The following is a 23,964-nucleotide window of genomic DNA, read 5'->3' as shown; positions in this document are numbered from 1 at the left end:
GTCTTGAATTATTCCTATTTATGCTGTGAGTTCATTTCTAAGTGGCAGTAGTTATTGTTTTCTTCATGTTTTTTTTTACCTCATTTAACCATTATGTAATGTTTAAGTTCATAATATACTATTCTGAATAAGGATTGCAATTTCCTGTTCCTGTCTGTCTGTTAGTCATCTTATTCAGAGTCTTGTATCTTTTCGTCTTTTTGTTTTAGGCAGAATAAACCCTGTTAGTATTTCCTGTACTGCAGGCCTTGTAATGAAAAATTTCCTCAACTTCTGTATGTCTGAGGTCTTTATTTCTTATTCATATCTAAAAGAAAACTTTGCTGGATGCATTATTTGTAGCTGGTAATTTCTCTCTTTCAATAGTTTGAATATTTGATTTCACTCTCTTCTAGCTTGTAGAGTTTCTGCTAAAAAATCCAATAATAATCTAATGGTTTTCCTTTACTGATTATTGTCTTCTTTTTCCTGGCTGCCTTGAGAATTCTTTCTTTGCATTAATTATTAATGGTTTTCATATAATGTGCCTTGGTGAAGACTTTTAGAATTGAGATAATTAGGTATTCAGTTTGCTTCTTGGATTCAAGAATCCAATTGTTGTCATAGGTTTAGAAAGTTCTCATCAATTATTCATTTGAATAGACTCTCTGCTCCCTGTTCCCTTTCTTCTCCTTCTGGTATACCCATTATTTTCACATTGCTTTTTCTGATGGTGTCAGATAGTTCTTTTAGAGTACTTTTTTTTTTTCACTCTCATGTCTTTCTCTTCTTCCACCTGTGTCATTTCCAGATTTCTGTCTTTGATATCACTAATTCTTTCCTCTATCTGGGAAGCTCTATTTCCTATACTTGGAGAGGTCACTGGTGTGTTTGTGGCTTTGTTCTCCTCCCAGTAATGGCACCTGCCAGATCTCAGCTCCCTTGCCTCTGTATCTCTACCTGTCACTGTAATTAGCTGCAGTGTACATCTCCTTCTCAGGTGTTATCTTTCATTTCTTCGGGCTGTAGATACTCTGCTGCCACACTCACTGCTTGCTTCTTGTGGGGCCTACTGGTAGCTCTGTGAGGGTGGGAGTAGGTGGCCAGGGTCAGTGACTTTGTTTTCTACCCGGTAGTGGCAGTTACTAGAACACAGCTGTTGTACTTCTATATTCTGGTTTATCTTGAGAAATGTTTTGTGTGTGCTTGAAAAGAATGTACGTACATTCTGCTGCTTTGAGGTGAAATGTTCTAAGAATATCAGTGAAATCCATCTGGTCTAATGTATCATTTACTCGAAACAACCATCAGTTACTACCTCGCAGTGTCTATAGGTCAGATGTCTGTGCATGGCAAGCTGTGTTTTATGCTCAGGATCCCATAAAACTGCAATGAAAATGTTGGCCAGGGCTGTGATCACATCTGTGGATCAAGGTCTTTTTCCAATCTAACTTTTCATTGACAGAATTTAGTTGTCTGTAGTCATAGTATCCTTAGTCCTGCTGCCACCTACTGTTTCCTGTCACATGGCCCTCCTTACAATATGGCAGTTTGTTTCTTCAAGATAAGCAGAAGTATCTCTTTGGCTTCAAATCTCTCTTCACCAAAGGTCTGAATCCTCTTCTATAAGGATTGCTTACTTAAGTCAGGCCCATCCAGGTTCTATTCATTTAGATCAACAAAGAGTCATCTGATTAAGGATTTTAACTACATTGCAAAATCTCTTCATCTTTTCTACATAGAACACAGGCTTGCCAGAGACTGGTAGCAGGAAAACTCTGAATTAATTAGTAAAGAGCATAACAAACCCAATATATATATGGCAAGACATTTTATGAGAAACTCATATAGCCAATAATTAGAATAGTATGAAATATATGAATCATATGAAAAGAATTTCAACACATTAGTGATCAGGGAAATATAAATCAAGATAATATAATTTTATATTTGGCGAAACTAAAAAATCATGTATCAGTTACTCCTATAATTAAGTCAAGTGTTCTATGTTTATCTGTCCCAGTTTGTAACTTGTCTTTTCATTCTCTTTATTGTCATTGATGAACAAAGTCCTTACTTTAATGTAGTCAAATTTACCAATCTTTTATATTTCTTGTGTTCTGTTTAAGAACTCTTACTATAACCACAGATCTAAAAAATATTTGCTGATATTTCTAATAGTTTTAAAATTATGTTTTTGATATTTGAATCATTAATCCTTCTAGGGTTTGTTTTTACATATGTTGCCAATTTGATTTATGTATTTTTGGCTTATCCAGCTTTTTTTTTCTTTGGGTGGCAATTCTTCATCTATGTTTTCCTAGATAACTGTCTATTTCATTAAGGATTTCAAACTGATTACTCAAAATAACCATAGAATTATTGAGTTAATTTTTTTTCTCTATAATAATGTCCCTTTTTCTCTCTGTTGTTTTCTTTATCTTCTCCATTTTCTTCATCTTTCTTAAAAATGATTTCACCCTTAGAGAGAACCAGCTCATGATTTTATTTTTCTACTAGAGTTTTTTTTACTTATTTTATTAATATTTATTTATCATATTAATCCCTCCTTTCCAATTTCTCTGGAAGTATCTAATAGGACTTAGTAGAATGTGACTGAATTAAAGCTTAGTTTGTTTCACTCTTCCTAGTATCTTAATAACTGCATTTTAGAGTATTGGTATTCTTCCGGGTATCACTTTGGCCCATCCCTTAGATTTTTTATATGTAGTACTATTTTTTTCCTCTTAATTCTAAATATTTTGAAATATTCTTTGTGTTGTTGTCCTTAACTCAAGAGTTATTCAGGTGTGATATAGTCTGATAATATGGTACATGTGATATGAGTTTGGGGGATTTATCATTTCTTTTATGGCCTATTTCGTGGAGAATTTTTATGAGCAACCTGTATGTTTGAAGAAAGTTCATTTTCTGGTTAAAAATAAAAACAAAATGTAAATATACAATATATCGAGCAAGTTATTCTTATCCCAATGTAGCCTTACCTTTCTTCTATTCGATCTGTTTCTTAGAGATATGTTAGTTTGTTACCATGATTGTAAAATCCTCAAATTTTCCCTGTTCTATCAGTTTTTGTTTTATATATTTCAGAACAATATTGTTAGATAAATGTTAATAGTGTTATATGCTTTTGTAGCTGCATCTTAGTAAAGTAGGGAATATCTTTGTTAATATTGTTTTGAAATGTGTATTATCTAATATTACCAGTACACCTGCTTTCTTCTTGATAATATTTCCTTGTGAATGACTTATAACTTACTTTCATTCTTCAATTTTTACTGTGAAATTTTCAGACAAATACTAAAGGAGAACATTATAATAAACTCCATCACCTGCTTTAACGTTTACCAGCATTCTATTATTCTTGTTTTATCCAATCTACTACTTCTCAGTGGAGTTTTTAAAGCTAATATTTGGCCCATAAATATTTCCATGTGAATCCCTAAAATATAAGGCTTTTAAAAACAAGCAAACAAATATAATTACATTACCAACACAATTAACAGTAATTCTTAGGCCTCTGGTAAAAATATGTGCTCGCTAATGGACTTCCACAGACTTTTCCTTAGACCATGCTTTGGGGGAAGAAAGAGAACCAGGAGTAAACAGAGTCCGACCCTCTAACTGATCATTTTTAAAAAATTGAATCCCAGAGGGGGATATAAATGGCCTGAAGGTACCCAGCATGCCACATCAGAGCCTAGGTCTAGTCTCCTCAAAACACTTTCCCCACCTGTTAGGACTAAAGCAAGAGTTCCAGTAGGTCATAGAACCTCCTGCCCCTTTCAGGTAGAAGAACTTCTTGGCAGAGGCAATATTTAAGCTGGGTTTTGAAGAATGTTTAGAAGTTCACCAGGTTAAAAGAATTGTTTTTACAATCCCTCCACTCACAGCCACCCAAAAAGGAGGGATAGGGAAGTTGGAAGCTCCAGAATTGCCATAGGAGAAGCTGAAGGAAGTCTGGAAACTGGATTTCAAGCTTCATTTACATAGTAATGACATTGTTATTACTTAGACTTTAATTTACATATAAATAAAAATAGCAGCTTTCCTTAGATGTTTTGTCACACGTTGGCTATATTAAAAAATAATCATTTTTATTATTGCTTCTTACTGTTGTTTTATTTGAGGTTGTTAGGGTGGAGGCTAATGGAGATTAGTGGGGATTCAAATCTCTCTTGCTTCCACCAACCCTTCAGAAGGTGACACCTTCCTCTACTAGTATCTTTTAGGAGAGGACTGTACTATCCCGACCTCTATGCTTTTTTCCCCTGGTGGTTTTTCCCATGAAAGGATGAACTACCCTTCCTGTAAGGAACTGCTCTTTCTGACATCGGTCTTTTCGCGCGGTTTTTGCCCAGTCAATGACTCTCATCCGCCCTCTCCGTATTCTCCCTTCGTAACCGGTTGCTCCAAAAACTGGATTGTGCCATCCTGACTTCTCCTCCCCCGTGATAACTCCTAGGATACAGGTAATACGCATATAAGACGTCTATCCTTCTCCTTTGGTGACTTTTCCTTCCTGGCTCCTCTTTTCCCCAATGGTTTCTCCCAGCAAATAACTGCTCCCCGCATACTGCTGTATACCAAGGGGAAAATTAGCTTTTCTAAACAAAATATAGAGCGCCAGACTGCATCGCCAATACCTTCTCCCTCTCAGAAGCCTGATTAGACAAGGGCTACACCGCTGCATTTTATGCGACAAACCCCGCCTCACTCTATGAAAACCGGCAAGCGGCCTGTTCCTCTGCTTTACGGAATGAACACATTTCAAAGATGGCATCCCGCCTGCAGAAGCACCGTTTGGGAGCGGCCATGTTTCCTGCCTCTTACGGAAACGCAATGTCCAGAACTACGTATCTCCGCAGTGCTGACTGTTGGCTGAATGAGGCTTTCGTGGTAATTCAGAGCATGCGCCATACCAAAAGTCCATTAGAGGCGGTGCTAGAGGTCGAACCGGAAGTGGAAATGGCATTCGATGGCTTTTCGCCGCTGGTGTTTTGAGCTTGTCCACATTTTAATCCCTTGAGCTCTCTAAGGTGATTTGGGTTCGTCGTAATTAGGGATCACGTGGGGTTAGTGATTGGGGAGGGGCGTTGTCCCAGTGATGGTTTCTGGGATCAGCGAGGGACGGTATTTGGCGTCCGTTGATGTGTGTCTGTGAGCTCTGGGAAGGCGTTTCTTGGGGCAGTGATGGAGATCTTTGAGTGTGGGATTTGTGGGCTCAGTGATGGGAGTTTGTGGTCAACGTCTGAGAGCCTGTGTAATCAGCTCTGGGATTCAGTGGGGTCTGTGATGAGCTTGTTTTCTAAACATTCACAAGCTTTGGTGTGTAGCATTTTATTGTTCAAATCTAAGTGGATTTTTTAATTTTTAAATTTGTTATTTTTGTCTTTGCCCATGAGTTATTTAGAAGTGCATTCTCTATTTCAAATAATGCCTCTGGGTAATGTTCGAGTTTAAAAATTGCTTTATGGCCTAGTTCACGGACAGCTTTCATATATGTCACTTATTACATAAATAACAATGTGTGTTTAATTACTGATTGTAGTTTCATATATATATTCTCAGATTATCTTGTCAATTTAATTACAGATAAAAGTAAGCTCACACTGGAAAGGTGACGTCCACTGTTCTGTCAGTTTATGCTTTATATTTTAAAAACTATTATTAGGAACAGTTATGTGTATTTTTAAAAATAGTTATGACTAAATGACTCAAAAGATGTAGCAATTCAAGCTCCCATCAACAATTTTAAAAGAACTCATTTTCCAAATGCTTTCCAGAACTGGATATTGTTGGGGTTTTTTTGGGGAGGGGGGTGTGTGGGGAGGATGTCCGATCTTTTTTATGTTACTTTTACAAAAGCTCATTTTTTTTTTTTTTTTTTTTTACTGGACTCAGAGTTAGAAGGTCTCAGGAAAGTCTACATCTCTTGACTCTCTGCTCCTGGCATTTTTCTTTGGCCTCCTTCATTCTCTTGGCCAAATTTTAGCATATTCTGCAGCCTCTTATTTTTCTTCAGAGCAACAAATAAACAGACGTTTGTGTTACCGGATGCGTGGAGTCACAAGGCGCTGACTCTTGAGTGCTTTGGTCCTAGATTTCATACCGTTTTTGTTTCGGGGCTTTCTCACAACATGTTGGTGGACATCATCTTCTTTAGAGAGAGAGAAAAGTTTGCATATTCTGCTCGCTCCTTTGGGCCCAAGGAGATGAGACACTGTAGTATCAGTGCGACAAGGAATAGCTTTCTCTCCTTTTTTACAGTGACCAAGTTAAGAACACTAAGATTAGTTTCCACACTGCAACCCAGAACAGATTTGTGCTTTTTTTTCTATAGCCCTTGGTCTATATCAGGAATGCCCCTTAGTTGCAAGCAGATATGCTCATGGGTCAAGACACCCTGCTTTCTTGGGGAGTCCTTGTTTGTCGTTCCCACCACTGATTCGAGCCATCTGATCGGTCGGAGGAGACGAAAATGAGGGTGAGATTGAGCCAAAATGAAGTATAAAACAGGCTTTATTGGGGTCTGCGGGCGAGGTTCACTGATCTAACAAAGGGGCCAGGGAAGTCGCACAAGTCTGGGGTATAGATGCGGATTTTCAAAGGGGCCAGGGAAGTCGCACAAGTCTGGGGTATAGATGCGGATTTTAAAGGTTACAACCCAGGATGTCGGTGGGGTTACAGGGCGGGGACTTTTCGGTTTGGCTGATCTCGCTGCCCGGGAAGTCTCTGCTGGAACTTTGGTCGTGAGCCGTCAGCCATCTTAGGTATTGAGCCACCTTCCCGCTGGTGTAATGGTGCCCATAAGCAACCGAACATTCCAGACTCCTTAAGATAGGAAATGGGACATTGGTGTCGTCTGGCTGCTTTCTGCTGAGGAGGGGCAGTGTAGGAGGAGTATCTTAAGGAGCCGAGGTGTCTGGGTCACCCAGTTGGGGAACGGGCTGGTAGGGGCCAAACAGCTGGAGCAGCATTTGGTGGATGGTGACTCTGGATATCTCACAAAACCGTATCTTTAGGAACTCTATAAAACATGGAGTTAAGAGGAGAAGGATGCAGATTATTAGCAGAGGGCCCAGAAAGGGGGCGAGGAGGGAGAACATAGAAGAGCGCCATGACGAAGTAGTGTCATTAGCAAATTTTTGTTGGTGAAGTTCTGCACTCAGTTTATGCAGGGCAGCTACCTGGGTTTCAACTATACCTGATTCGTTGACATAGTAGCAGCACTCTTCTTTAAGAAATAGGCAGGTGCCCCCTTTTTCTGCTGTGAGGGGGTCTAGGGCTCGGCGGTTTTGGAGAGTTACCTGTGCTAGAGAGATGATCTGTCTCTGGAGAAAGGCAAGGGATTCTGGAGAGGCATCTATAGCTAGCTGGAGGCGGTTGGTGAGGTCTCAGGTTTGGGTTATGGAGTTAGCAAGGGCCCGGGCACTGAGGCCCGTGGCAACAAGTGAAGCCGTTAGGGACATTCTGGCAATAATGGGTAAGAAGACGGCACGCTTCTGTCGGGAGGATGTGATAGAGGTTTCTTCATAGGAGCAAGAAAGGGGTTGGGTTTGGTTGGGGTTAGAGGGGGTTACGTCTACCCCAACAATAGTGATCTGGGAAGGAAGAGTAAGGCCCGAATGAGAGGGAAGGACGAAATAGGTAGCCCCCGTATCCACCAGAAAGGTGATGGACTTACCCGCTACCTGGAGCATGACCCTGGGCTCCGCGAGGGGGACCGGAGTGCCAGAACCTGGGCCTCTTCAGTCTTCGGCCAGGCCTAGGAGCTCAAAAACCAGGTGTTGTCCTTCATCCGCCCCTCCGTGTGGAGGCGCCAAGGGCTGAGGAAGGCCTGGGCAGTCAGACTTCCAGTGGCCCGGCTGCTTGCACTGAGGGCAAGGCTTTGTCAGTGGTCGAGGATTGGGGCATTGGCAAGCCCAGTGGCCATCTTTGCCACACTCGAAGCAAGCACCAGGCAGCGATGTCTTTGGGCAGGCCCCGTTGGCCGCGGATGACTGTGGCCCTCCCTCAGTGTGGGCCGCAGGGATGCAACCAAGGCTTGGGTTTGGAGGCTTACCTTTTGTTGGAGGCACGCTTGTTGGGCGGCCTCGGCCGTTTCCTCTCGGGCGTTGAATACCTTAAATGCCATTTTTACCAGATCCTGAATCGGGGTCTCGGGACCATCTTCAGCCTTTTTGAGTTTCTTTTTAATATCAGGGTCGGACTGGGAGATGAAATGAGAGGCTAGAACGGTAGTCCTGCTGCAAGGGTTGGGATCTAGACGGATATATTGAGTCAGAGCCTCCTGGAGGCGGTTAAGGAAGAGAGCAGGGTTTTCATCAGCTTGTTGGGTAACCTCACGGAGTTTGTCGAAATTGCCTACTTTGTTAGACACGGTCTCCATACCGCGTAGGAGGTATCAGACAAATAGATCTCTCTGGGGAAGGTTAGATCCCTGGCTGGGTTGGTAGTTCCAATGGGGATCTTCTCGGGGGATAGCATTTTCCCCATTAGGGACCGTATTATCAACTAGATGCTCATGGTCTGCCTGTTGGATAGCCGCGGCCCTAACGCGCTTGCGCTCTTCGGGGGTTAGGGTGGAGGACATAATGACGTGAATATCGTGCCAAGTCAGGTCGTAAGCTTGGGCAAGGTATTGGAACTCTTTGATATAGTTAGATGGGTTGGCTGAGAAGGAACCGAGGCGTTTTTCGATTTGGGAGAGATCGTGGAGAGAGAAAGGAACATGAACCCTGACTACTCCATCTCCTCCGGCCACCTTTCGGAGACGGAAGAGGTGGCCGGTAAAGGAGTCAGGTTCACGGGGATGAGATCGAGTATGGGTGGCGACGGGAGAGTGAGGAGGGGACAGAGAGCGAGGAGGCATCGAATGTTGGGGCAGAGGTGGGGTTGAAGAATCGGGAGTGGCGGGAGCTGAGGGTTCGGGAAGGCGGTAGGGCAGAGGAGAGCTGAGGAGTTTGGGGAGGTCATGTTCCGGGGAGGGATCAATAGGCGGCTTGGGAGATGGGGGTGAAGAGGAGGCAGTGGGGGATGTGGGACTTGGGAAACAGGGTGAGCGGTTGGGGGAGCGGGCCAGGAGGATTTGGAGGGTGGAAGAGGGGGAGCAAAGGCCTGGACGGGACTGCAGATCCCAAAAAGCCTGTACATACGGAACTTCAGAATCTTTTGAGTTCTGTTTACAGAAATTTTCTAGGTCGTTAAGGACTTGATAGTCAAATGTGCCCGTGGGAGGTCAGGGGGAGCTATTGGGCAGGTTATATTATGGCCAGGCCACTCAGGACAGAAAGAGCAGTTTTTTCTTTTTTTAAGGTCTGAGTGTAACCCAGGCGGACAAAGTTGGCCAGGAGGCACCCCAGGGGTGTTTTAGGGTCTGGTTTAGACTCGGCGTTGCCCATGGTCAGTCTCTCCTTTTGTCAGAATTAATGGATCTAGCCTTGCCCTTGGAGTCGGGGGCTGGGAGGAGCGTCCTCGTCCCAACCCGAGACCTGGGTCAGAGTGGCAAAAGCCACGGGGCCAAGCCGAGCAGTCTCAGACGTCTCTGAAAATGACCGGTGGTGGAGGCCCTAACAGAGGGGCCGGCGGTGGGGGAGCACTAGGCCCTGCCGCAGCTAGGGCTAGGCCCCCCGAGGAGGAAGGGGAGGCAGAGGGAAGACAGGGGTGAGAACTTACTCACGAGCAGCCGGGGTCCAGAGAGAATGAGTCGGAGACTGGTCCGGGGGAGGGTAGCTGCCCCTCCGAGAGGCGGCTAAAAACCCCTCCCGGGTTTTGGCACCAAATGATCGGTCGGAGGAGACGAAAATGAGGGTGAGGTTGAGCCAAAATGAAGTATAAAACAGGCTTTATTGGAGTCTGCAGGCGAGGTTCACTGGTCCAGCAAAGGGGCCAGGGAAGTCACTCTTGTCTGGGGAATAGGCGCGGTTTTTAAAGGTTTTGGTCCAGGATGTCGGTGGGGTTACAGGGCGGGGACTTTTCGGTTTGGCTGATCTCGCCGCCTGGGAAGTCTCTGCTGGAACTTGGATCGTGAGCCGTAGGCCATCTTAGTATTGAGCCACCTTCCCTCTGGTGTAATGGCGCCCATGAGCAACCGAACACCATATTTCCATTTTTCACCCAGAGTGTCAGCAGCAACTTCTGTGGCCATACGCTTCTTATAAAAGGTACGAAGTTTTTCTTCGTTGTCCACTTCAATGAGCTTCTGGCAGCCAGTGGCTGGGAAAGAGATGTTCAGCTTTGTCCTGAAGGAGCCGACCGCCTCTGAGGTACCATGAAAAAGAGTGGTTTGTTTTTAAGGTTTTACATTTCTGAAAAAAATTGTGTGTAATGGCTCTAATGTATTTTCCTGTTAGTATAATTGGAATCTTCTGGTTAATTGCCATTTAAATTTTCTTCTCTGTGAATATTTTGTCCAATTTTCTCTGGACTTTTTTTTTCCTTGTTGATTGCTAGATTTTCTTTTTAATGTCAGAAATGACCTATACTCACATATTGAAAATTTACATGTATATCTTCATTTTTATTTTTCAGGTGTATTCTCATAATTAGGAACTATCTAATCAGAAATATTTGTTTTTTTATAGTTTTTAGGTTTTCTCTTATATTTAATAAGGCCCCTCCCACCGTAACACAGGCTATATACAAACATATACTCTTAAAATTAATTTCAATATTCTTTGGGAGGTTTTAAATACCTATACTTAAATGTTTAGTCCTGCTGGAATTCATTCCAATGTGGAGTGTGGGATAGGGATCTAGTTTTGTTCTAGGTGGATGGCCAGTTATATCAGTGCATTTACTCAAAGAATGTCTTATGCACACTCAATTGAATACCACTTTTATTACATATATAAGTCAATATTGTCTGGTCTGTCATTTTACCTCTTTTGATTATATTGTTGTTTTTATATTGAGTTTTTAATATCTAATAATGATTGGTAATTGCTGATATTTATTGCATTCTTTTGGGTGCCAGGGAGATGTTGAGTACTTTACAAACATAATAACATTTAATTTTCATAACCCACGTAGGCACTTCCATCCTCATTTTTGAAACAAACTGAAATAACTTCTTCATATTTTCATAGCTGAAAGGTAACAGACCTTCAATTCAAATCTTCAGTAACATTACTCCATATGTCATGCTTATTCCCATATTTTACCTTAACGAATACTTATCACAGATTTTGTTAAACCGTATTCTCCACAGCACTGGTTCTTAAAGTGTGGTCCCTTGATCAGTAGCTTCAGCAGCACCTGGGCAGTAGTTAGAAATTCAAATTCTTGGGTCCTACAGTGGTCTGAAATTTGTTGCTCATGCCCTCCCCGTGCCTCTCCCCCTATTCATATGTTGAAATCCTAAGCTCCAAAAGTATAGCCCTAGGAGGTAGGCCTTTGGGAGGTGATTAATTCCTGTGGGTAGAGTCCTCATGAATGAGATTGGTGCTTTTACAAAAGAGATTCTCAGAGCTTCCTAGCCCCTTCCACCATGTGATGAGATAGTGAGAGAGGGTGCTGGCTATGAACGAGGAAGAGACTCTCACCGAAATGTGTTGGACTTCTTAGCCTCCAGAACTGTGAGCAGGTAATTTCTGTTTTTCATAAGCTACCTACTTTGAGGTATTTTCTTAAACAGCTTGAATGGACTGAGACAAGTCCTACCCTAGACCTACTGAATCAGAAACTGCGGGAGTGAGGCAGGGAATTTTAAACTGTGTTTTAACAAGCCCTCTGGGTGATTCAGATGTACACTCAAGTATAAAAACCACCATTGTATAGTGTCTAGCTCAGGAAACTACACCTTGGTGTTCCTAGGAAATGTTGACATGATGAATATTAAAAGACTAACCATGTGGACATTGCCTTTCCAGGTTTCTTGATGTCTCTGGGGAGTCCCTGGGCAAAATCTTCAGACCTACCCTGCCTCTCCCCAGTAGCTCTGCTTGAGTTCACAGATGTCCATCCTGCTTTAGGATCCTGAGAGAATAAAGGTTGAAACCCAGCATGAGCATGCCAGCTAATTGGACCTCTCCCCTGAAATCCCTGGCCTTGGCTCCAGAGGAACATGGCAGCTCATGTGAGGTGAGGAGGAGTCCCTGGGGATGGGAATTCATCCCAAGAGTAACCATCTCAAATCTGTCTCCAGAGCCTCAGGACAGAGGCAGATAGGTCACAGTAAGCAGCCAGACTCTCCTATTGCCCCTGAAACAAATCTTCATCTTCCCACCAAGAATGAACAACACATGAGTATCATGTCCACACCTAGACGTCAACAGTGTGACAGTGGAAAGTCAAGGAAAACTCTCCTTTATTTTGTCCTCATGTTATTTTGATTTTTTTGGGTGAGAATAAAATTCCTATTTAGAAATTACTTTCGTGCAGGATTTTGAAGTTTTTATCCTATACTGCTTCCCTCCATATAAATATTTCCCTGTTTTCTTTTTGAAGTTTCTCTTTTTCAGATGTTGGTTCTCCATTTTTTTTCCTCTACCGTTTTCTGTTTCTTTGCTACTCTTCTTTCTTTGCCAACTTTGTCTTCTAGCCTGTCTATTCAGTTTCTCATTATTACCATAAACATTTTAATTCAGTGTTTTAAGTTAAAGTTTTAATTTTGAAAAATTCTAGTTTGTTTTCTGAATGTTTCTTTTAGCACCCTATTATTATATCCTGTGTATCGTCTTATTTCTTATCTTCCTGAAGATATTCGTGATAGTTTTTAGGAATAGTTTAATTTTTTGAATAGATATTGTATACATTGAGCTTAAAAATTAAAAAAAAAAAGCAACATAGTGATAAGTATCATAGTGAATGAAATTCAGGGGAAATGTGGGACCAGTTTGCACACCTTTGTCCCACACTTGCCCAGGTCGCCCCAATACAGATAAACTAATTTTATTCGTTTTCTTTGATTAGCTTAGTTTCTTTATGCAAGTAAAAACTATTATAAATTTTTTTCTTTCCATTTCACAAACAATGGGATACTGGACACACTATTGCACATTGCTTTTCTAATGTTTGGTAAAATACAATACGTGATATGAACAATAGCAGTGGACATTCTCGTCATGTCTTCCCTTTATGTTATATATGTAAGAAGTAGAATTTCAGTTAACGCTTTTAGTTAAAGGCAGTGAGTCTCAGCTGAATCTCAATGAACCTCCGTTTCTCTTGCTGTTGGGCAGTTCTGTGATTGGGTGTCTTAATAATTTTTATTCAGAAGAAAGGAAGAATGGGGTGAAGTGAAGTATAATTCATAAAGAAGCAGCCATCACTTGTATTAGCCAGAGTATGGAGGTGTTTGGCCCCTTTTGTGGTTTAAACAACGTTCCGATATTTGTCTGTGTGTAGACATGATTATGGAGTCATCTTGGTTTTGTCTCATACCATGATGACAGAGGATGGTCTTGTTTGATGTTGGAGTTTTCTGTTTTTGTATAACACAAGAACACCATGACCTAGCTGATCCTACCTGTCCAGCTCCTAACACTGAGGTCTGATAGAGCCAGGCAAATTCTCAGCTATCAGAGGCTCTTTGATCCTCATTTAAAAATAAGAGAATGGAAAAGTTGACTTAGAGATGAAAACCAAAGGAAAGCTAGAGCTGCAAGTTAGGATCAGATCAAAAGGAATTTAAGATGACAAACATCCAGAGGAATGAAGAGAGATGGTTCAAGTTTATAAAGATTATAATATATAAAGAATTTTAAAATGTCAACATTTATTTAACATATCTTTGAACTATATTAAGTAAAAATGAACAGAAATCATTAAATGCACCATTTACCATTTTATCTGGTACTCTCAAAAACTTATTGATATAAGCAGACAAAAAATATAAACCTTTTCTATAATATTGATTGTATTCTCTGACCCAGAGCATTGAATTAGAAATAGAAAGTAAAAGGCTTTTGCACGCCATTATGAATGGACTTAATGCTGTATGTTTTAAAATGGTTAAAATGGTAAATTTTGTCATGTGTATTTTATCACAATTAAAAAGATATTTTATTTGAAAAATTTTTAGCTAGATATACCTTTAAAATTTTTTTCAAAATTTTCTATTACATTTAACATTCAATATTATATTAGTTTTATGTGTATAGCATTGTAGTTAGATATTTATATAACTTACAAAGTGATTCTCCCTAAGTCCGGTACTCACCTGACACCATCCATATTTATTACAATATTATTGACTGTATTCCCTATGCTGTAGTTTACATCTCTATGGCTGTTTAATAACTCAACTTGTACTTCTTATTTTATTCAACTTTTTCACTCATTCCTATAGGTCCTCTCCCCTCTGGCAATCATCAGTTTGTTGTCTGTATCTATGAGTTTGTGTCTTTTTTGTTTGTTCCTTTATCCTGTTCTCTAGATTCTACATTTAAGTGAAATCACATGACATTTGTCTTTCTCTCCCTGACTTATCCCACTTAGCACTGTACCTCTAGGTCCATCTGTGTTGTTGCAAATGGTTAGATTTCATTCTTTTTTAGGGCCAAGTAATATTGCATTGTATACAGGTACCACATCGTCTTCATCCTGTCATCTATCAGTAGACACGTAGGTTGCTTCTGTATCTTGCCTATTGTACATAATGCTGCAGTGAACACAGGGATGCATATACTTTTTCAAATTTGTGTTTTGGATTTCTTTGGGTTCAATACCGAGAAATGAGATTGCTGGGTCATGTGGTAGTTTTAATTTTTTGCTAGTTTTAATTTTTTGAGGATCCTCCTACTGTTTTCTATACTGGCTGCAGTAGTTTACAGTCCCACTAATAGTAAACAAGGGTTCCCTTTTTCCACATCCTTGCTCACATTTGTTTAAGTGTGAAGTGATACCTCATTGTGGTTTTAATTTGCAGTTCTCTGATAATTAGTGATGTTGAGCATCTTTTCATATGTCTATTGGCATCTGTATGTCCTCTTTGGAGAAATGTTTTTTCAGGTCCTCTGCCCAGTTTTTAATTTAAGTGTTTGTTTTTTTTTGGTGTTGTCTGAGCTCTATATTTTTGGATATTAACCCTTTATTGGATATATCATTGGTAAATATCTTCTGCCGTTCAGTAGGTTGTCTTTTCATTTTGTCGATGGTTTCCTTTGCTGTGCAAAAACTTTGTAGTTTGATGTAATCCAATTTATTTTTTTCTTTTGTTTCCCTTGCCTGAGGAGACAGCCAAAAAAATATTACTAAGAGCAATGTCAGAGAGTTTACTGCCTATCTTTTCTTCTAGGAGTTTTATGAGTCTTACATTTAAATCTTTAATCCATTTTGAGTTTTTTTCTTGTATATTGTATAAAAAGTGATCTAGTTTATTTTTCATGTAACAGTTCAGTTTTCCAACACCATTTATTGAAGAGACTGTCTTTACGTTATTGTATATTCTTGCCTTCTTTGTCATAGATTAATTGAACATATAGGTGTGGGCTGATTTCTGGGCTCTGCTCTGTTCCATTGATCTGTTTATCTATTTTTATCCCAGTTCCATGCTATTTTAATTACTATATCCTTATAGTATAGTTTGATATCATATGGTGTGATACCTCCTACTTTGTTCTTTCTCAGTATTGCTCTGGGTTTTTTAAGGTCTTTTGTTGGTTCATAGAAATTTGGGGATTCATTCTAGTTTTCTGAAAAATGCCATTGGTATTTTGATAGGGATCGCATTGAATCTATAGATTGCTTTGGGTAGTACGGACATTTTAACAATATTAATTCTTCCCATTCATGAGCATGTTATATGCTTCCATTTATTAGTATCTTCTTCAATTTCTTTGATCAATGTTTACTGAGTACAGATCTTTTACCTCCTTGGTTAAATTTATTCCTAGGTATTTTATTTTTTTGGCGCAATTGTAAATGGGATTCTTTTTTTTTCTTTTTTTTTTAATTTTAATTTTTATTTCTTTAATGTCACCACATATTTGACCCCTTTTGCCCTATCTTTTCTCCTCCGCTCTCCCTCCCTACCCTCTGGTAATCATGAGTCTATTGTCCATTTCCATGAGTCTTTTTGTTTGTCCTGTTAGTTTGTTGCTTTTAGGTTTATATCACACATGTAAGTGATATGTGGTTGTCAACTTTTTCTGTCAGGCTTATTTCGCTTAGCATAATTATCTCGAAGTCCATCCATGTTGTTGCAAATGGCAGTATTTCATCTCTTCTTATGGCAGAGTAATATTTCATTGTATATATGTATCACAGCTTCTTTATCCAGTCATCTGTCATAAGACACTTTGGTTGCTTCCATATCCTGGCCACCGTGAATAATGCTGTTATGAACATTGGTGAGCAAATATCTTTTCAAATATGAGTTTTCAAGTTGTTGGGCTAAATACCCAGCAGAGGGATTGCTGGATCATATGGTAGATCAAGTCTTAATTTTTTTTTTAGGAACCTCCCTATTGTTTTCCGTAGTGGCTGTACCAATTTGGAGTCCCGCGAGCAGTGTATAGGGTTCCTTTTTCTCTGCATCCTCTCCAACACTTATTACCTGTCCTGTTGATAACAGCTATTCTAAGAGGTGTGAGATGGTATCTCATTGTGGTTTTGATTTGCATTTCCCTAATAGCTAGTGATGTTGAGCATCTTTTCATGTTTGTTGGCCATTTGTATGTCTTCTTGGGAGACTTGTCTATTTAGGTTCTCTGCCCACTTTTTGATTGGATCATTGGTTTTTTATTGTTATTAAGTTGTATGACTTCTTTGTATATTTTGAATATTAGGCCCTTATCAGAGGTGTTGCTTACAATATATTTTCCCAGTGGGATGGCTCTCTCTTTACCTTGTTGACAGTGTCTTTCATTGTGCAGAAGCTTTTTAGCTTGATGTAGTCCCAGTAATTAATTAATTAATTAATTAATTGATATATTTTTAACAGTGTTTCATTTTAATTTGAATGTTTAAGGATTACATTTTTATTTAAATTTAATTTATTTAAATAGTTTCAAGTATACAGTCCATTGGTTAGACATCTATATAGTTCGTAAAATGATCCCCCCAATTGCTCCCTCCCTCCCCTGACCCTCCACCTACCCAACCACCTAGCCCCTCCCCTCTCCTGACCCTCCACCTAGCCCCTCCCCTCTGTCACCAAATTGTCCACTATATATGTGAGTCTATTTTTGATTTGTTTGTTCTATTTATACCTTACATTCCGCTTATAAGTGAAATCACATAGTGTTTATTTTTCTCTGACTAGGTCCATCAAAACAATATCTTTTTCCATCCCCTTCCTTTTAGTCTGTGCATCTTTTAATCTGAAGTGAGTCTTTTGTAGGCAGCATATGTAGGGGTCTTGTTTGCTTATCCTTTCTGCCACTCTGTCTTTTGATTGGAGCATTTAATTCTTTTTCGTTTCATTTTGATAGGAATGTAGTTGTTACCATTCTTTATTCCTGTTTTTGACACATGTTTTTTCTTCTTAATGAAGTCCCTCCAACATTTCCTGTAATACTGGCTTGGTGTTGGTAAATTCCTTTAGCTTACTTTTATCTGGGAAGCTCTTTATTTGTCCTTCAACTCTAAATGATAGTTTTGCTGGAAAAAGTATTCTTGGATGTAGATCCTGGGTCTTCATCCTGTCGAATATTTTGTGCCAAGCCCTTCTGTCCTGCATATTTCTTTTGAGAAACCAGCTGCCAGTCTTATGAGTGTTCCTTTATAAGTAACTATCTGTTTTTCTCCTGTTGCTTCTAATGTTCTTTCTTTGTATTTAACCTTTGGCATTTTAATTATGATGTGTCTTGGTCTGGGCCCCTTTGGATCCCTGATTTTTAGAATTCTCTTGAGTTTCCTGGGGTTTTATGTCCATTTCCTTCACCAGGTTAGGGAAGTTTTCCATCATTATTTCTTCAAATAGCTGTTCAACATCATGATTTTCTTCAGTTACGTCCATCAGACAGATATTTGGACCCTTAATAGTTCCCATATGCTCCTTAAATTACTTACATAGTCTTGGCTTCTTATCTTTTGCCATTCTGATTGTGTGTCTTTGGCTTTCCCATCCTCTAGATAGGGCATTTGATCCTTTTCTTTATTCACTTTGTTTATTTCTTTGTTTATTCCATTTAATATACATCTCATCTCAGATAATGTGTTCTTCATTTCTGACTGGTTCTTTTATAATTTGCATTTCCATTTTTAGGTTTTTTATCTCTTTGTTGAAGTTCTCGCTGAATTTATCTACACATCCCAAAAGTTCATTGAGCATCTTTATAACCAGTGTCTTGAATTCTGCATCTATTAGATTACTTGACTCCATTATATCTGGATCTCTGTTCTGTTCTGTCATATGGTTTCTGCTTTGTCTTCCTATTTTGGCTGCCTTTCCGTGTCTGTTTCTATGTACTTAGCAAAGCTTCTAAGTCTTCCAGTCTTAGTAGTGTGGATTTGTGAAGCAGGTTTTTAGTGGCACAGTCCTGAGAGGGGTTCAGCTGCAGGCCAAATTTAGCCCAAGCCTCTACCCCTCTGGGGTCACCTGTTAGGATTCAGCGAGTAATCCACAGATGCTGTGTTTATAGTTGCCTCATAACGCCACACCAGAAACTGAGGCCAGCTGCTTCCAGTGTGAGTCTAGGCACTGCTCAGCAAGGAGCACCTGAGTAGCTGAGGATATACCCGGATCTGGGTTGGGTGGGGCCACGAGTTGGGGGAGGTGGGGTTTCAGGGAATCCTCTGGGCGGAGCGACCTCTATTATCCAGTTTGACTATGTCACAACTATGGTGACACTGTGTTCCTACACTGAGAGTGAGGAGGGCCCAACAGGGAACAATGGATACCACTGGCACTTCTCCCCTCGCCCTCACTCTGACAACTAAGTGTCTTTCTGTAAGTCCCTGGTGCCCCCTGCACACAGCTAAATTGGCACTGGTGCTCAGCCCCAGCAGGTCCGTCACCACGTAAATCCACTTGTGGACACAGCCCCTTTAAGAGGCCTCTGTCGCTGTCTCTGTTTCAGCAGCTCGAGACTGAGCAGCCCCGCGTCCTCACCCCATCCTACCTTCTGCTGTTGCAGGGTGATTTTTTGTATTTCTTCCTAGTCGTATGGCTTGTTCATCTAGATCCTAGGTGATTTTTCCTTGCTGCTTGCTCCTTGTTTCCATCACAATTTTGATTTGGTCACCAGAGTGATGAACAGAGCTTCTATCATCTACTCCATTTTTTTTTCCTCCCCACTCATTTATTTTTGCTTTTACTTCCTTCGCCTTTGAGGACAAAGTTATAAAATCATCTTTAAGTCCAAGATCCTTGAGTTTAATTCCTATGTTTTCTTCTATGCAGGTCTTATATTCAGGTCTTATATTCAGGTCCTTAATCTTTGAGTTGTTTTTGGTGTGTGATGATAAGCAAGAGTCTAATTTTATTCTTTTGCAGGTGGCCTTCAGTTTCCCAGCACCATTTATTGAAGAGACTTTCTGTTTTCCACTGTATGTTTTTGGCTTTTTCTTGTTGAAAATTATATGCCAATATAAATATGGGTTTACTTCTGGACTCTCGATTCTGTTCCACTGGTCTTTGTGTCTGTTTTTCTGCCAATACCATGCCATTGTGATTATTGTCGCTTTGTAGTATAATTTGTAGTCAGGTAGAGTGATACTTTCAGCCTTGCTCTTTTTTCTCAGATGTCTTTGGAAATTTGGGGTCTTTTGTGCTTCCATACAAATCTGATTATTTTGTTGTTCTGTTTCTTTAAAAAATGCTGATGGTATTTTGATAGGGATTGCATTGAATCTGTATAATGCTTTAGATAATAAAGTCATTTTAACTATGTTGATTCTTCCAATCCAAGAACACGGAATATCTTTCCATTTTTTGTATCTTCTTTGATTTTAATAGGGTCATTATATAGGTCTTTCACGTGTTTCGTTAGATTTATTTCTAGATATTTTATTCTTTTTGTTGCAGTTGCAAAAGGAATTTTTTTTCCACTTCTTTTTCTGAAACTTCATTATTAGAGCATAGGAATGTACCTTCTCTCCTCCTCCTCCTCCTAAAGGGAGATCTGGTGGCTGTGAGAGGCAGCTTCTTTGTTTCTTCCAGTCCACCACCCGACACCCAGGGTTCTGACCTGTGGTAGCTCTTATGCGCTGATCCCATGTTCAGGTGTGCAGTTTGGATGTTTGTTGCATTTCAGATGTTTAGCTTATTGTTGTTTCATGGGGAGAGATCCGGGGACATCTCTCATTCCGCCATGTTTCTGACGTCACTTCTTGGATAATTTTCTTAATTTCACTTTTTATTTAATTGTTTTGTCTGATTGTTCTAGCTATGGAAAATATGTTTTAATTGCAAGTCTAGCAAAAAAAAAACACCCATATCTGAAAATCTGAAAATGTTTTTCTACATGGTCTGTAGGTTAAGAATCACTGATGTAACCCATCAAGGGAACTTAACTTTCCTCAATATTTTTTTAGACCGTCACTTATTTGTACCTATAATTCTTAGAGTGTCCTCATTTCAATCCTTAAAATCTATTTGTTAGTTACTAGAGCTTTATCTTCACTGTCTCCTTGAAACCTTCCCTAATTGCCTGTAGCTACAATAGCTATAAGCAGTTCTTTTTCTGTTCAATTGTAAACTCCAAGATAGAAGGTATAATTTTATACTTTATTCTCCTCACACTGCCTTATGATTTGATATGCTATACCCTCACCATTTCTCAGAGATGAGGGAATTGCAAAAATCACGTACTGCTTAATTTTCTTATGTTAGTTCAAAGGAATAATTTAAAAGATATGATTTTAACAACTTTAAACTTTGACTGCTATTTCAGCTCTTCTATCCATGCCTAGCAAAACCTCCACCTGTTTCTGTGAAGTACATGAAAATTTTCGAACATTGATTTAAACTGGTGAATAGTGTTGACTGTTATCAATGCTCATGATCAATTTCACCATTAGTTTCATACTAGACTGCATATATTTTCAGTAGTTCATCAGTGCTAGAGTAAATACTTGTTTGAAATATTTTAACTATGTTATAAAAAGTAACTTCCACAACTGGTTTGCCATTTGTGAGTGTTTATGCTTTCTATGGTCTTATAGCTAAACATGAAAACAGGAAGAAAAATAGTGCTCAATAATGTGGTACTTAATCTTTACATCATAAAGCCATGCTTAAAAGTGTTGTTGTTTTAATGCCTTCTAAAACTTAAACATTGTGGCCAAATAAAAGACAAAGATCAAAAAAAAATTTTTTTCCACATGAAAAGGGAAAATCATAAATGATCTTACAAATATTTTTTTTGTATTTCATTAAGTACTACATTGTATAGTTTGCATGGTATTGCTAAACCATAGAGGAAAAGAAATAAAGATTTAAAGACCTTTTTAAGCAATTCTAGAAATTAAGGAAAAAAGACCTAGAGTATGAGTTATACTTTTAACTGAAGAAGTTAGAAAATGAATTCAATAAATATAAAATAACAATAAGGACTAAAAAGAGATATAAATCAGTCAAATAGAGAATAAAATACTTGACAGAAGAACAATTTGCTTCTGTGTGGTGATGACCACGAAAAAGGAGTAAGATAGATGTATAGTATGTAAGAAAACTTGAGAGACAGTGCTATAATAAACATTAAGACAATCACGAATATTATTTAAAATCATATACAAAAAACATGAAAACCTAAACATAAAACATAAGGTTTTACAAAAAATAAGTGTCAAAATTGATAAATAGAAATGATTTAAGAGTCCTCGAAGAAATTAAAATGTTCAAATACAGCATAGTAAAAAATAGTGGAAAATGTCATGTGGTTTTACAGTTGATCTCTATGCCAAAGTATTAGGTGAAAGATGATACCTAAAATTATTCCTAACCTTCTTTTTGGTGTTTGTTTACAGTGTTAACATTGATCCCCAGACCAGTCAAGTACAGTAAAAGAACTGGAAATTATGAACATAGATTCAGAAATCAAATGTATTAGCAAAACGCATTCAGGAGTAGATGAAAACAGTAGTCAAATAGGGTTTATCGTAGGAACACTCGTAAAGCAGACACTATTTTCTCATTCAGCATTTTACTCCAAAGTCGAAGCCAAAATTAAAATAGTAAAATAGCCTTCAAAGAAATAATAAAAATACTATATATAAGAAGGCGTGATATATAGCAAAACTGTTCAAAAATAATTAAGAAAAATAAATTATCTCATTGAAGTAAATTAAAAAATTAGGATTGCAGCTCTGGAGAGGTTTTTTGCATTGATTTTATTTGATTTTTTTTGAATATTAAGTGTTTTATATGTGTTTACAAATACGTTTAATATTTCAAAATGTATAGGCACTTGAAAAGAATGTTTCTAGGATACAGAATTTATCATTCTATCAATAAAATATCATATATTTATGAGGTTTACACAATATGGCATCTTTTTGCCTCTTCATCTCTTGGATTTGAGTATATTATTTTAGGTTTCCTACCACAAATTTATTTCTATCTATATTTACCTGTATTTTCTGTTCATAAATGTGTTGCTTTGTAATTTAGTGCAGTGGTAGTAATGACATTCAAAATTCATTTTGGATTGTGATCTTGTACTTAATTTTCCCTAGAATTCATCTCTGTCTGATATTAAGATGGAGAATCTTTTTTTCTGTTGGCCTTTTCAGATATGCTTTTGCTCATCTTTAAACTGTCATCCTTTGGAATCATGCCTTTTTTCAGTATTGCAGTGGAAAGATACATTTTGTGTTACACTTCTGATATGCGTACTTAGGTTATATTTTTTACTATATACTGTGTACTTTTGCTTTGTTTCTGTTCCTATTGGTAATTTGGAAGGTTTGGATTCTTTTTGTTTCTTTTAGTGTCACCTTTTAATGTTAACTTGTTGAATTAAATCTTCTAAAGTCTTATTTTAGATAATATCAAATAAATTTTTACTGTGAATTATGATAAGAATTCTATAGTGTCACTTCAGGGATCCTTTGCTGGATGTTTTTATTGAACTCAATTTTTTTTTCATTTTTCTATTTTCCTTTAAAAATCCTTATTTCTGTTTCATGTTGCTCACTTGTCTTAATTTGCTGTTTGCTGCTTTTTGCGTTTTCACAGGGTGTTTTCGTTGCTTCAGAGACTTTCATTTCTGTGTTGCTTTTCTTTTTTTTTTTCACTTCTTTATTATGCCAAGTTTTTCAAAAATCTGAATAACGATTTCCTTAGGCTATCTGTTTTTCCATTATTCCTTGGATTTTTATATCCCTGTATAAGTAGTTAGTATTTTAGTGAATTCCTTGAATTCATAGTGAATGTTTTCTGTTTTGTGGCATTTTATTTCTAGTGTGTTCCTTTTAATCTCTTTTTTCTTCTTTTTGCTTTATAGTATTTTTTATCAAAAGATGTTTATTATTATCTTTGAGTGAGGAGTTTTTTTCTGGACAGGTGGTAAGAAGCTTGCTTAGTAAGGTGTCAAAGCTACAAATGTGACATCTTCTTGATTCCCCATTAATTTTTTTTTTAATTTTTATTTTTATTATGGTCACGTTGGTTAGTGAAATCCAGGAAGTTTCAGGCATACAATTCAACAATAAGGCATATATATATATTGCATTGTGTGTTCACTGTCCATAGTTAGATTTCTTTCATTCACTACATATTTGACCCCTTATACCCCATTAAATTCTTGATGACTTAGGGTTTGATGGCCAGGGATTCAGTGTGTGTAGGGTATAAATATGGACATGTGTGAAAGAGAGAAAAATTAGTGCAAGTATATTCTTTTTGAGAATATAGGGAACATTTTCAAAGAAATGACAATAGTCTAAATTCCATAAACAGAACTAACATTGCAAGGAAGCGAACTATAATCTCTGAACACAATTAAATAAATAAAAAAGGTTGCTTTCAAGCATTATAATTTTAGACATTTAAAACCACAGATATGTTTACTATTTTCATCTTTATCTTGCCTACATACTCATTCCCTCCCCTGAATTCACTAACCTGCTCTG

General features: G+C 38.5%; 1 protein-coding gene and 1 pseudogene across 1 annotated transcript in view; one reads left to right on the top strand and one right to left on the bottom strand.

Moving 5' to 3' along the window:
- Positions 1–5,916: 5,916 nt before the first annotated feature.
- Positions 5,917–6,458, bottom strand: LOC107504234 (annotated as a pseudogene).
- A 3,456-nt stretch (positions 6,459–9,914) lies between these two features.
- Positions 9,915–23,964, top strand: part of LOC107504224 — an 82,172-nt gene continuing 68,122 nt past the window's right edge. Inside the window, 2 exon segments of the mRNA XM_016133294.2 lie at positions 9,915–10,268; positions 11,874–12,084. Coding sequence (XP_015988780.2) covers positions 12,007–12,084 — 78 coding nt within the window. The 5' untranslated portion in view covers positions 9,915–10,268; positions 11,874–12,006.

Source organism: Rousettus aegyptiacus, unplaced genomic scaffold (assembly GCF_014176215.1).
Source record: "Rousettus aegyptiacus isolate mRouAeg1 unplaced genomic scaffold, mRouAeg1.p scaffold_m13_p_14, whole genome shotgun sequence".
NCBI classification, from domain to species: domain Eukaryota; kingdom Metazoa; phylum Chordata; class Mammalia; order Chiroptera; family Pteropodidae; genus Rousettus; species Rousettus aegyptiacus.
Note: the sequence above shows the minus strand (reverse complement) of the source record. Positions and strands in the feature narration are given on the sequence as shown.